The sequence below is a fragment of the Pieris brassicae genome, chromosome Z, assembly GCF_905147105.1.
Source record: "Pieris brassicae chromosome Z, ilPieBrab1.1, whole genome shotgun sequence".
In the NCBI taxonomy this organism is placed as follows: domain Eukaryota; kingdom Metazoa; phylum Arthropoda; class Insecta; order Lepidoptera; family Pieridae; genus Pieris; species Pieris brassicae.
The window spans coordinates 9,442,607-9,456,395 of NC_059680.1; the positions used below are offsets into that span (position 1 = coordinate 9,442,607).

The 13,789-nt window shown below is 34.9% G+C and overlaps 1 protein-coding gene across 5 annotated transcripts in view; it reads left to right on the forward strand.

Annotated features, from left to right (window-relative positions):
* Positions 1-13,789, forward strand: part of LOC123718958 (titin) — a 91,787-nt gene that overhangs the window by 28,055 nt on the left and 49,943 nt on the right. For 4 of the 5 annotated variants that reach the window (XM_045675975.1, XM_045675976.1, XM_045675979.1 and 1 more), the window contains exons 22-31: positions 3,145-7,296; positions 8,617-9,525; positions 9,888-9,937; positions 10,160-10,245; positions 10,319-10,539; positions 11,523-11,597; positions 11,707-11,811; positions 12,107-13,116; positions 13,184-13,244; positions 13,331-13,363. In XM_045675975.1, coding sequence (XP_045531931.1) covers positions 3,145-7,296; positions 8,617-9,525; positions 9,888-9,937; positions 10,160-10,245; positions 10,319-10,539; positions 11,523-11,597; positions 11,707-11,811; positions 12,107-13,116; positions 13,184-13,244; positions 13,331-13,363 — 6,702 coding nt within the window. Of the gene's footprint in view, positions 1-3,144; positions 7,297-8,616; positions 9,526-9,887; positions 9,938-10,159; positions 10,246-10,318; positions 10,540-11,522; positions 11,598-11,706; positions 11,812-12,106; positions 13,117-13,183; positions 13,245-13,330; positions 13,364-13,443; positions 13,476-13,789 lie in introns of those variants that run through there. The other variant, XM_045675978.1, reaches the window with a different exon arrangement.

The window sequence follows — 13,789 nt, forward strand, 5'->3', positions numbered from 1 at the left end:
CAGTACTTTATCACTTATATTCACTTTATTCGCACTTTATCGCTTCGGTGTTTCGCTCTTGTTATCGCATTCAAAACTAAAGGCGACTAGTCGCGTTTCGGCTCGCTTATATATCCCTGGGAATAATTCTAAACAATATTCGAGAACTTTCTAGGCGGGCTTGCTACTGAGTAGCGATTGCACAATTCTAGAACGTCCGCACTCTTTGTCTCTTTCGCACGTTACTCCGTCCTTTTCGTACGGCGTTCTAGAGTTCTCGTCTAGTTTCGAGAAAGTTCTGATCTTCTCTCTCTCTCTCTCTCGTATCATTTCGTCCTTGTCTCACACCTAGAAAGTTTGGTCTAGAATATTCCTTCATCAAAGGGGTATAACCAGGCCTGAAAACGCCTGAAAACGGGTCTCCTGAAAACTACACCACTCTACTACACATGTTCTGAAACCGACTGAAAAAAGGTTTCAGCTTCCTGAAAACTAGGGTAACATTATGGAAATTACAATTTTCTAATATGTGATTGACCCTCTCCTGAAACGGTCAGAAATCATATTACAGCCTGCTGAAAAGTTCTCTAACTAGTGGAAAAATCTAGAAACATTGCAGTCGACCCGTCTTCGTAACAGTATTTATATTTTGATCCACATTATCATAAAACCTCTGTTATATATAAATAAAGGAACTTGAAGCCTGATTTCTACATATTAACTGATGAACGTGTAAGTACATTGCGTTGCATACGCAGACAGGATTAATTTCGAATATAGCAGCATTATAAATGACTTCTTTAATTAAAAAAAACAATTAATGATAGATAAAAAAATTACCTAACCTAAAGGGAGGATAATCGACCAGTCCAACCACTAACTGGCCCGAAGGCCAAAGGGACTGATGTCGAGAAGCTGTATAATTATATACTTAGCGGTCGGTTTAATGCTATATAAGTAACATGCCAGACAGCACTGGAAAGAAGCGCATCTTATCAGAAGATTTAAAAACAAGACAACAATTACAACCAAATTCAAAACTTGTACCGAGAAGTCCAGATAATCCAAAATATGGACTCTAAAGACCGCAAATAACAATGGTCAGTGGCGCGTATAATAGAGCCTTCTTGAAATATTTCAGCGAGTAACTATATATACCTAGGAGAAGGAGGAAAAGAAAAGGATTGATTGAAGATATTAAAGCGATAGCAGGAATGGAGAATATAGAAAAAAAGTCACGGATAGAGAGAGGTTTCGAACAAGTTTGGTTCAATGGATCAATGGTACCAAAGAAATTACAGATACCGAGTAATTAAAAATAATATAAATATAACAAATGTTAATTGTATATTGTAAACAATTGTATATTTACTTACTGAAGTCACACAGTATGAAGTCACTGCATTGATTCTAGCTGTCGATAAAAAATATTATTAAAATACAGAAAAAGTATAATATTTCGGTAAATATAATTGTCCTTAGAATAAATACATTCCGTTTCCGATTGTTTTTTTACATTTAACACACACACACGACAACATTTACAGTTACTGAACTGAATCAAGAGTACACAGTAAACTTGCGTGATATTTATATTGCGTATATATGTGCTATATGTGTATACTATATATTACGGCTTTTATCTTTTCAGCTAGTGTGAAAAATAAAGTAATTTTTTTATCTATAATTCTCAGCTTCTGGTATGATATGGACTCGACTGAATGCTAGTTCGTAGTAGTTAGCTTAACAAGTACGTTTAATTCACCATTAGGTTTCTAAAGATGGTAATTGAGCGATGAAGTAGAAGACAGAGTCATCTCTGAGAGCCTTTCACAAATTGGAATAATAGATTGAACGGGTTAATGCAAAGACTCAACAGAATCAAACATTGTGAAAACAAATAATATTACTTTGTTTGTCAAGGTGTTAGTTAGTTATATGTAAAGTTATAATTTATCCGTATATAACTTAAAAATCTTCCTCAGTGTACAAATATGTGTTTCCTACGCAAATAACTGCGGTCAGTGGCGCGTATAATAGAGCCTTCTTGAAATATTTCAGCGATAATCCAGAAAAATATTATGTGAATTACCAAACACTTACTTTCTATAGGATTATTTCTGCAATGAAGGCAAGATCGGTCCATCAATAAGAAGTTGTCAGTTACCCACAGAATAAACACATACACGTTGAATTGTAAACCTCTCATTATAAGTTTAAGCCTCCATAAGTACGGTGAAAGCTGTAATAAAGAAAAATATATTTAATATTTCACCAATGTCAGTGGTACATTGCGTAGTTAGTTTACAGATAAAATGTTATAAATATAATATCGATAAGCGCTCAAATATTGATAGGATTATATTTGCATAGGTTACGTTAGTTATATAACAAATAAAAAAATACATAACTTCATTAATGTTACTGTTATATTTATCATAAGTTTAACATGGAGTACAAACAAATAAAATAATTTGTTATTTCGTAAAGCTAACATAACAAAAAGATACAGATCAGAAAAATCTAGAAAAATAAATACTTTACATTATTACACTACATTACTTGGTTGTAATACCTAATTCGGCTGTGTTGTGTGATGGTGAGCAAGTAATGGTATGGTATACGTGGGTGTGTTCATGATGCAGGTTATTTCGCTCTATGGAAGTTCTTAATACTCCTCAAGTCTTTAATAGTGGTCCTTGTATGTCTGAGCGATACAAAACGTATAAATTTAATCTTATACAGTTTAGCGTAAAAGAAAAGAACATCAATTATATATTTAAAAATTGCATTGCAAATCGATTGGTATAATATATCGAATTTAAGTATGTATTTGGTTAATGACGTAGTGAATGAAACGGGTGTCTTAGATATGACCAAGTTATGGGTGAAACACCAAGCTTGCAAAATGAACGAAACCAAGGCCCGACGAGGGCATTTTAAAAGTTCAACTCTGTACGCTATAGACATCGGTAGGGATACCTTTTACACCAACTTTACTCTTGTTATTTTAATAAAAGAATATACAATCGTGTATCTCACAAAGTTTACTTATGTATGTTTCGTTACTTACCATACTATATCCCAGATTAATAAGCTGGGCCGTCACTTGTAATTTGAATATCCATATAATATACTATTATAATGATTAAATTTACTTTACAGAATCGAGCAAGTCTAAAACAACGACCGCATACGAAAATGGCGTCGAAACCCAGAAAGAAACTATACAAGATACAGAAACATCATTAAATCGCGTGTTGCACTTTACCTCTGAAGATACTAATATTTTAAAAATGACAAATGTTCAAGACATTCATTCAAAAAAAAGAGCAAGTGTACCATGGCGCACAAAAGAAAATAGTTTAGAAGTAAAACACTGGAGAAAATTAAGACCAGACACCCAAGCTACAAGCTCACTGGAGGATTCAAATATTCTTCATATCGATCGCGATGTCTCTACCTCTGAAAATAAACATTGGCATAAACAAAAAATTGAAAGAAAACATGACAAAGATATTTACTCTAAAGAAGAAGCCATACCTTGGATAAAAGAAGCAATACAATTAAAACCTACAAAGGTTGATAAGATCCCAAATCGTAAAGAGAAAATGGAGGAAGTTACTTTAAAACCGTTGAATAAAACATTTAACCAAGTAGAAACATTGTTAATTGATGAAAGTTTGACGTCTGAAGAAGAAACAGTAGTTTTGAAAATAGAAAATAAAATATCAGTTAGTGATATACAGAAGGACGAACAAGATCTACAAAAAGAAGATTTAAAACCAGATTCGACACAAAAAGCATTAAAAATAGTTAAGGAGGCAGATAAGCTGCAAGAGGTGTCATGGAGGGCAGGCAAACGGAAACCAAAGGAAGAACAACCAGTGGAAGAAGTAGTTCTTAAACCAGTTCCAAGACAAAAACAGCCTGACGAAGATAAACCTGAAGAAGTACAGCTGAAACCAGTGAAGAAAGAAAAGCCTATCGTGGAAGACAAACCGGAAGAGGTGTCATGGAGGACAGGCAAACGGAAACCAAAGGAAGAACAACCAGTGGAAGAAGTAGTTCTTAAACCAGTTCCAAGACAAAAACAGCCTGACGTAGATAGACCTGAAGAAGTACAGCTGAAACCAGTGATGAAAGAAAAGCCCATCGTGGAAGACAAACCGGAAGAGGTGTCATGGAGGACAGGCAAACGAAAACCAAAGCAAGAGCAACCAGTGGAAGAAATGGTTCTTAAACCAGTTCCAAGACAAAAACAGCCTGACGAAGAAAAACCTGAAGAAGTACAGCTGAAACCAGTGAAGAAAGAAAAGCCTATCGAAGAAGACAAACCGGAAGAGGTGTCATGGAGGACAGGTAAACGGAAACCAAAGGAAGAGCAACCAGTGGAAGAAGTGGTTCTTAAACCAGTTCCAAGACAAAAACAGCCTGACGAAGAAAAACCTGAAGAAGTACAGCTGAAACCAGTGAAGAAAGAAAAGCCTATCGAGGAAGACAAACCGGAAGAGGTGTCATGGAGGACAGGCAAACGAAAACCAAAGCAAGAGCAACCAGTGGAAGAAGTGGTTCTTAAACCAGTTCCAAGACAAAAACAGCCTGACGAAGAAAAACCTGAAGAAGTACAGCTGAAACCAGTGAAGAAAGAAAAGCCTATCGAAGAAGACAAACCGGAAGAGGTGTCATGGAGGACAGGTAAACGGAAACCAAAGGAAGAGCAACCAGTGGAAGAAGTGGTTCTTAAACCAGTTCCAAGACAAAAACAGCCTGACGAAGAAAAACCTGAAGAAGTACAGCTGAAACCAGTGAAGAAAGAAAAGCCTATCGAGGAAGACAAACCGGAAGAGGTGTCATGGAGGACAGGCAAACGGAAACCAAAGGAAGAGCAACCAGTGGAAGAAGTGGTTCTTAAACCAGTTCCAAGACAAAAACAGCCTGACGAAGAAAAACCTGAAGAAGTACAGCTGAAACCAGTGAAGAAAGAAAAGCCTATCGAGGAAGACAAACCGGAAGAGGTGTCATGGAGGACAGGCAAACGGAAACCAAAGGAAGAGCAACCAGTGGAAGAAGTGGTTCTTAAACCAGTTCCAAGACAAAAACAGCCTGACGAAGATAAACCTGAAGAAGTACAGCTGAAACCAGTGAAGAAAGAAAAGCCTATTGAGGAAGACAAACCGGAAGAGGTGTCATGGAGGACAGGCAAACGGAAACCAAAGGAAGAGCAACCAGTGGAAGAAGTGGTTCTTAAACCAGTTCCAAGACAAAAACAGCCTGACGAAGATAAACCTGAAGAAGTACAGCTGAAACCAGTGAAGAAAGAAAAGCCTATTGAGGAAGACAAACCGGAAGAGGTGTCGCTGAAAACAGGAAAAAGAAAACCAAAGCAAGAACAGCCAGAGGAGGAAGTGGTCCTTAAACCGGTTCCAAAACAAAGGCCTACTGAGAAAGAAGAAAAACCTGAGGAAGTTCAGCTAAAACCAGTAAAGAAAGAAAAGCCTATTGAGGAAGATGAACCGGAAGAGGTGTCGCTGAAATCAGGAAAAAGAAAACCAAAGCAAGAACAGCCAGAGGAGGAAGTGGCCATTAAACCGGTTCCAAAACAAAGGCCTACTCAGAAAGAAGAAAAACCTGAGGAAGCACAGCTAAAACCAGTAAAGAAAGAAAAGCTTATTGAGGAAGACAAACCGGAAGAAGTGTCACGGAAAACAGGAAAAAGAAAACCAAAGGAAGAACAGCCAGTGGAGGAAGTAGTCCTTAAACCAGTTCCAAAACAAAAGCCTACCGTGAAAGAAGAAAAACCGGAGGAAGTACAGCTAAAACCAGCAAAGAAAGAAAAGCTTATTGAGGAAGATAAACCGGAAGAGGTGTCACTGAAAACAGGAAAAAGAAAACCAAAGGAAGAACAACCAGTGGAAGAAGTGGTCCTTAAACCGATTCCAAAACAAAAGCCTAATGAGAAAGAAGAAAAACCTGAGGAAATACAACTAAAACCGGTGAAGAAAGAAAAGCCTGTCGTGAAAGACGAACCGGAAGAGGTGTCATGGAGGGCAGGCAAACGGAAACCAAAGGAAGAACAACCAGTGGAAGAAGTAGTTCTTAAACCAGTTCCAAGACAAAAACAGCCTGACGAAGATAAACCTGAAGAAGTACAGCTGAAACCAGTGAAGAAAGAAAAGCCTATCGTGGAAGACAAACCGGGAGAGGTGTCATGGAGGACAGGCAAACGGAAACCAAAGGAAGAACAACCAGTGGAAGAAGTAGTTCTTAAACCAGTTCCAAGACAAAAACAGCCTGACGTAGATAGACCTGAAGAAGTACAGCTGAAACCAGTGATGAAAGAAAAGCCCATCGTGGAAGATAAACCGGAAGAGGTGTCGTGGAGGACAGGCAAACGAAAACCAAAGCAAGAGCAACCAGTGGAAGAAGTGGTTCTTAAACCAGTTCCAAGACAAAAACAGCCTGACGAAGAAAAACCTGAAGAAGTACAGCTGAAACCAGTGAAGAAAGAAAAGCCTATCGAAGAAGACAAACCGGAAGAGGTGTCATGGAGGACAGGTAAACGGAAACCAAAGGAAGAGCAACCAGTGGAAGAAGTGGTTCTTAAGCCAGTTCCAAGACAAAAACAGCCTGACGAAGAAAAACCTGAAGAAGTACAGCTGAAACCAGTGAAGAAAGAAAAGCCTATCGAGGAAGACAAACCGGAAGAGGTGTCATGGAGGACAGGCAAACGGAAACCAAAGGAAGAGCAACCAGTGGAAGAAGTGGTTCTTAAACCAGTTCCAAGGCAAAAACAGCCTGATGAAGAAAAACCTGAAGAAATACAGCTGAAACCAGTGAAGAAAGAAAAGGCTATCGAAGAAGACAAACCGGTGGAGGTGTCACTGAAAGCAGGAAAAATAAAACCAAAGGAAGAACAGCCAGTGGAGGAAGTGGTCCTTAAACCGATTCCAAAACAAAAGCCTACTGAGAAAGAAAACAAGCCTGAGGAAGTTCATCTAAAACCAGTAAAGAAAGAAAAGCCTATTGAGGAACCACCGGAAGAGGTGTCATTGAGGACAGGCAAAAGGAAACCAAAGGAAGGACAACCAGTGGAAGAAGTGGTTCTTAAACCAGTTACAATAGAAAAACAGCCTGTTGAAGATAAACCTGACGAAGTACAGGTGAAACCAGTGAAGAAAGAAAAGCTTATCGACGAAGAAGATAAACCTGAGACATCAGACTTTAAACCAATTAAAAAGGAAAAGCCTACTGAAGAAGAAAAATCTGTCGAAACAATGACGTTTAAAACAATTTCCAAAGAAGGTATTCTGGAAGGTAAGATAGTATTCATTTACATTCAAAATTATACATAATTAGTATAAGCTTGACAATTTAATATTAGCTTGAAAATTAAGTTTGACATTCATTTAGATGAAAACTAAAAGTTACATAAAAAAATATGTTTTAAAAATTATATAACATTTGATTTTATCAACTGTCGAATTATAAGTATAATAGTACCTATAATGATTTTTATATCTGGTACTGGATACTTAATAAAGACATAACTACAAAATATTTAAATATAATATAACAACTGTAACAAGAGTTGCTGTTTGTTATATATACTTAGACTTATGTATATACCTAGTCCAGCCATAAGTTCTGTTACAAAGAAAAATTCATTTTTTTATGAAGTAATTTAATATTAATTAAATTCAGACCTACCTCTAAAAATAATATTCTATTCGAAATGGCCACCTATCGCTTTTATACAGGTCTTTATTTTATTTGCCCACGAATCTATGGATTTACTTAGTTTCCATGTAGTTTTATGACTCCTTGATAAGGAGCACGCCCCACCAAAACATCACTGACGCAGGATGTTGACCACGTTGTAACTTTCCACCACTTGAGAAAACCTGAAGGTCTTGTTTTATAAAGACAGAGTCCTAGCGTGAATCTTCATTTCTCCTGATAAGATTTTTTGGTTCCTTACGGGGTTTTAACGAATCCTGGCTTTAACAGCAATAACGACCTTTGTAGTTCTTACAGCACGCGGCCGCTCAGATATTTTCTGGTCTTCGACAGACGAAGTGTTGTTCTATCTGTTGATTGTACGATATACGAACATACAGCTGATTAGTACTATGCTATGAAGTGTCTGGAATATGACCGACGGCTCCATACCCACTTTATGCAAGGCGATCACTGCAATCCTATTTTCTTTAACTCTTTCCATATTCCATATTGTAATTTGATAGTGAATACGAAAAAAATTGTGAAATGGCGAAAAATCGAAAAAAGTTTTTAATATACGCTGTTCCAAATTCAAAATAATTAAAAAGTTGAAAAAAAAAGAAAAGTTTTTATGTAATAGTATTTATGGCGAGACTAGTTATATATATCTGTGGGTCTTTTATAGCAAAAAACGTGCCGGGTAACAATTATTTTAGTTTAATATGTTGTATTATTATTTTAACACACAACACATATTTCTTCTTTCTCTATATATCACTTTTTTAACCGAAACTGTTATCGCCATAGATAATATACGGTGCCAATAAGCAATTTTCTAGTGAAATTATAAATTACAATCAGCAAAATTAATATTTTTGACTGCGAATTGAGGAGTTATCACGATACTTTTTACAGAAACTGGGCCCATAATAATTCAACCTATTAAAGCTGCTATTGTCAAAGAAAATGATACTTTTGAGTTCATTGTCATGTTTAAACCGAATATCGTTAAAAAAATCTCATGGTCATTTAATAATAAGATTATCAAAAATGATGAGGAATTTAAAATTTTTACTGAACCTGGAAAATCAATTTTGATTGTGCAAACTGCAAGCAAAACAAAAGTTGGTAAATACGAAGTCCTTATAGAAAATAAGGATATGGTGGTTAAAAGTGCGTCAACTCTTAAGTTAAAGAAAATTTCCGATACTGAAAATATTATACCACCTGTATTTACAAGACCTCTACAACCCAAACATGTGGCATTGGGTGAAATAATTCTCTTAGAAACTGAAGTAATTTCAAATCCTTGTGCATCTTTTCAATGGTTTTTGGGGAATAAAGAAGTCATTAGTTACGTTAAAGAAAGTAAAATTAAAAACATGTATGTTACTAGCAATGAAAATATCTCTTGTCTCTGCATTGAAGATTCTACAAGAGACGTACCTGATATTATTACATGTAGAGCTGAAAATTTTGCTGGATCTGTTTCTTGTTCAGCACAAGTAAACGTTGTGGATGAAAATGATAATGCTTCTGGAGTCGGACCTAAATTTTTAACAAGTTTGAGCCCTACAACAGTCATGGACGGTGAACCAATTCTATTAAAATGTTCAGTAATTGGACAACCCTGGCCAAAAATTGACTGGTATCACAACGGGAAGCTTCTTGAAGTTGCGAGAGACGTTACTATTGGTAGACAAGAATCTGGGTTATGCCAATTATTTATTAAAGAAGCATTTCCAGAAATGACTGGAAATTATGAATGTGTAGCCACCAATAAATTTGGACAGTGTATTAGTAACTGTATAGTGAATGTAGAAGGTAGATTTAAGCCCAACTTTATGAAATACGCATGTTAAATGCATCTATATTAATAAGCTATAATTGCATGTATATGCCAGGAACAACAGGCAATTCGTAGTGTATAGTAACATTAGTATAACTTTTTAAAATTTATCTGATTTCGATTAAGTCGTTTATTAATCACACGCGTAGTATAAACCTAGTTAAATTGTTTGTTGAGCACCTGTTTGCAGTTGACACAAAACCACACGTAACACTTAAATGAAGCTTTTCTTAAATAGCTTAAATCAAATTTTTCTGTCAACAGCTTTTAAAATGTATGTCAACAAAATAATCCTGGTTATGATTTTTTGGTTTAAAGATAATTTATATCATTTCAGCATATGAATATGTACCAAGTGCATCTGAAGAGGATATATTAAGCGATGAGGTAAGTTATATATATTGTATCGTAGAAATTTTAATATGAAATTATGTAAAATATTAGTGTATGAACAAGTCGTTCAAGCTTTCTGGGTAGGCTGCACAATTGAAATTATCGATGTTATTCCTTGTCCGTTTAGATATTACAACATCGCGAAAATGAAATATATAATCATAATTAAAAAATGAAATTAATTTTTCTCTAAATAGTTTTAAATTTTCTTTCTAGAAAACCAGTGACCTTGAGGAATTTGCTCCTAAAATTGTGAAAGCACTTCCCGCGGTCGTGAAAACCAATGAAGGAGAATTAACTAGGTATATTTCATTCAATACTACATTCATACAATTCAAATTAATTTTAAGATAGTATAACTCGTGATTATTTTAGGCTTGAAGCTAAGGCTATTGGAATACCAAAGCCTCAAATAAGATGGTTAAAGCAAGGTGTAGAAATAAAAGAATCACAAGAATATCAAATCGAAGAAATGGAGGATGGCACTTCTATTCTGATAATACCGGAAGTTTATCAAGACGATATGGGCGAAATCACATTTGAAGCTTACAATCCACTTGGTGTATCTTCAACAGTAGCCGCATTATCTGTTGAAAGTGAGTTCTGTATTTATACACTTTTAATTACAACTTTAATTATACGTATGCAGAGACATCATTAATACCCTGCCTACCCTTTGCCAGTCCGACTATCGGTCTCAGGGGTGCCACAAATTTCGAGGAGTACACAAAAGTGCGCGCTTTTGGACTAGACCTTGATTATTTGGTTGTTGAGTTATTGTAAACGGTGATGATGTGTGAGAAGAAACATATTTTTGGCCGCTGCTGCCACTTACCGTTATACAGTTTCAATAAGTTTTTCATTATTATATTTCAATGTACTAATTAATTTTATTACTTTTCAGCACTTTTCATCAAAATTCGAATTCCTTTCCTTTCCTATTTCTATAAATCTACAAATCTACAAGTGACCACTTGCCCACACTACAATATAAATTATTACCTGAAATTAAGTTATTCAACTTGCGATGCATAGAACTTTCCCTGACGCATTATTATGTACACAGTTTTTATAAATGAAGTAGATTTATGATCTTCACATGTGATAATCTGTTAGTCGTTTAATTAAACTTAAACATAACAATCTAGCATACCGTACTTACAAGATTTTTGCCCACATAGTAATCATAATTAAAAATGGATAAATATAAAATTAAAACAAATAAAAAACGTTTGGTCCCTGTGGCAGTGAACCTTTAATGTTGGCAGCATTTCCTTGCTGTATTGCGATACTTATTTGTTGACCGAGGACAGCACGCAGGGTCACCGGTATATATACATGGCGCCAACTTAGATTTAATTGATTAATTGATTGAACTATCTGATGTCTGTTTATATATTCATAGTTTGATTTTTTATTGAGATTTCAATATCCAACGACATGTATGCAAAATTGAACTAATGCAGTAGAAATTTAACTGAAAAACTTATAGTATTTTACTTATATTACTTTAAAAATTAACTTTGATGAAGAAATTTAAAACAAAATAATGACAGCACAAATATATGTATATTTTTAGGTCTTGTTGGAACTAAAGAATATAGAAAGCCTGAATGGGTTTCACATATGGAAGAATTACAAGAGGCTTTAAAAGGTAGGTTTTCTTCTTGTGGTAAGAATATACAACAGTTGTTACATATATATGTACATCATCGCGAGTAGATCTTTGAATGTTGGAATACCAATAATTTGTTTGTTTGCAGCAACACAGGCTGTCCCATCTTTCGTACGAAACTTAATATCAGAACGTGTTCTAGAGGGAGAAACGGTGACTTTTGAGGCCGTTTACAGTGGAAACCCAAAACCCGGTTAGTTCCTTTTTAGCAAAAATAAACCTTTTCTTGAATTTGTTTAACTATTACTTGTAAACTGTTAATGTATTAATGAAGTAATAAATGTATTATTTGAGTCAAAACCTAATGTAATTGATATTTTCATAGAACAATTTGTTTTCTAATCATTGCAATTCCACATGTTAAGTCTTACGATGAGCTTAAATAATCTTAACTTGCTTTACTCATTTAAAGTCTTAGATAAATAAGTAATAATTCCTGAAATTTATCAATACACATTTTAGTCAGTTTTTGAATTTTCGTATTTCAGAAATCATTTGGTACAAAGATAACAAAGTTATTAAAAGTAACAACTATTTCCAAATTGAAACTAAAGATAATATAACAGTTTGTAAAATTAAAAAAGCATCAAAGAAGTTACAAGGCTGCTATGAATGTAAAGCTATCAGTGATATTGGGATGGCAATAACAAAAGCTGATTTACAAATATTTGAAGCAGAAGAAACATTCGAAAAGGTTGAAATGAAAAGAGTGAAATCTTTGAAACAAGAAGTTGTTGATGAAAAAACTGCTTTAATGTCTTCAGAAGATGCTTCAATAGCGATAGTAGAAACTACCTTGGACGTACTAGGAAAAGCACAACCTCTCATAAAAACTTCTGAAAAACAAAAAACAAACGTTTTGGTTAATGAAATGACGTCTATAGAAACAGTAGACGTTGCTTCTTTTAAGAAAACTGATCAAAAATATAGAACAACGTCAACCGAAGAGTTGGTGAATATTGAACCGTTTATCACACCCAATCAGTATCTGGTCTCTTCACAGCAAGAAACCAATGAAATGGTTCAAACTTTCGAAAAAATAACACATGAATTACAAAAAGGTATTGCTAGAAGGGTATCCGATTCACGCATGGTTGCGGAGGTAAATGAATTATTAGAAGTAATAAATGCCAAAGAATTTGGTCCAGGTGAATCTCCTTTACGAGAATTAGCGACAATTGGGTACCTTCTTAGAAATGGTGTCACCGTGGAAGAAATAGAAAATCTGTATGATTCTGAACACTTTCCTTCTTTGCGGATTCCGCAGTCACAATCCGCGTTAGTACAGTTGGTAGAGAGGCAAGGTCATGGTGCCCTTATAACAGAAGTATTAACTGAAGAAACTGCTCAAACGGAAGATATTATTGGAGCGAAGGTTGGCTTTAAAGCTTTTATGAAATTGGTGGAAATGAAACATACATCAGTTGAAGAGGTAATAGCGCACCTTTACCCCGAAGATTTTACTCCTCGTGCCTGGGAAGAAAAAGGAGCACGCGAGGTATGTTTTTTAATTCAGTTTTTTTGTTTTGGTAATAGACAAAAAATAATATAACAATACTTTTCAGATCGTTGTTGAATCTATAGTTAAGGATGTAGCCCAAGTACATTCCACTACAATACACAAAGGTAAATGACATTGCTGATATTTCATGACACGTTTTTTATTACTTACAACAATAGTAAATTTGAAACATAATTTATTATAATTTTAGATAAGACCACAACTTTAGAGCAAAATGAGAAAGGTGCGTTATATTTTTATTTTTATTAGTTAACCTATGGTATTTATTATGCTTATCGCAGGAAATATATTATATTAAATTAGTTTTAGGCAATAACTAAACTAGAACGTGGCTTTGCAACCATAGCCTTAAAATAATACTGGAATAACCTTAATAAATACAACGTTATTGACGAAACCACCACTTTCATAAAAATCATATTAATGCATACAAATTCTTATTATTTGCCGAGATTGCAGCAGCTTTTTCTACAGTTACTAATCTGCTGTTATTTATACATATTATGTAGATTTGGCTTTTGTGTCAGCAATTAAGCTTCGTGTCTGTGTTGTGCTTTCTTGGAAATATGATTGTGTAGTTACGCTTATCGTTTAAAGTAAGTACAAAAAGTTCTTTTATTAATAATGATACTGCTATACTGTAGACAGC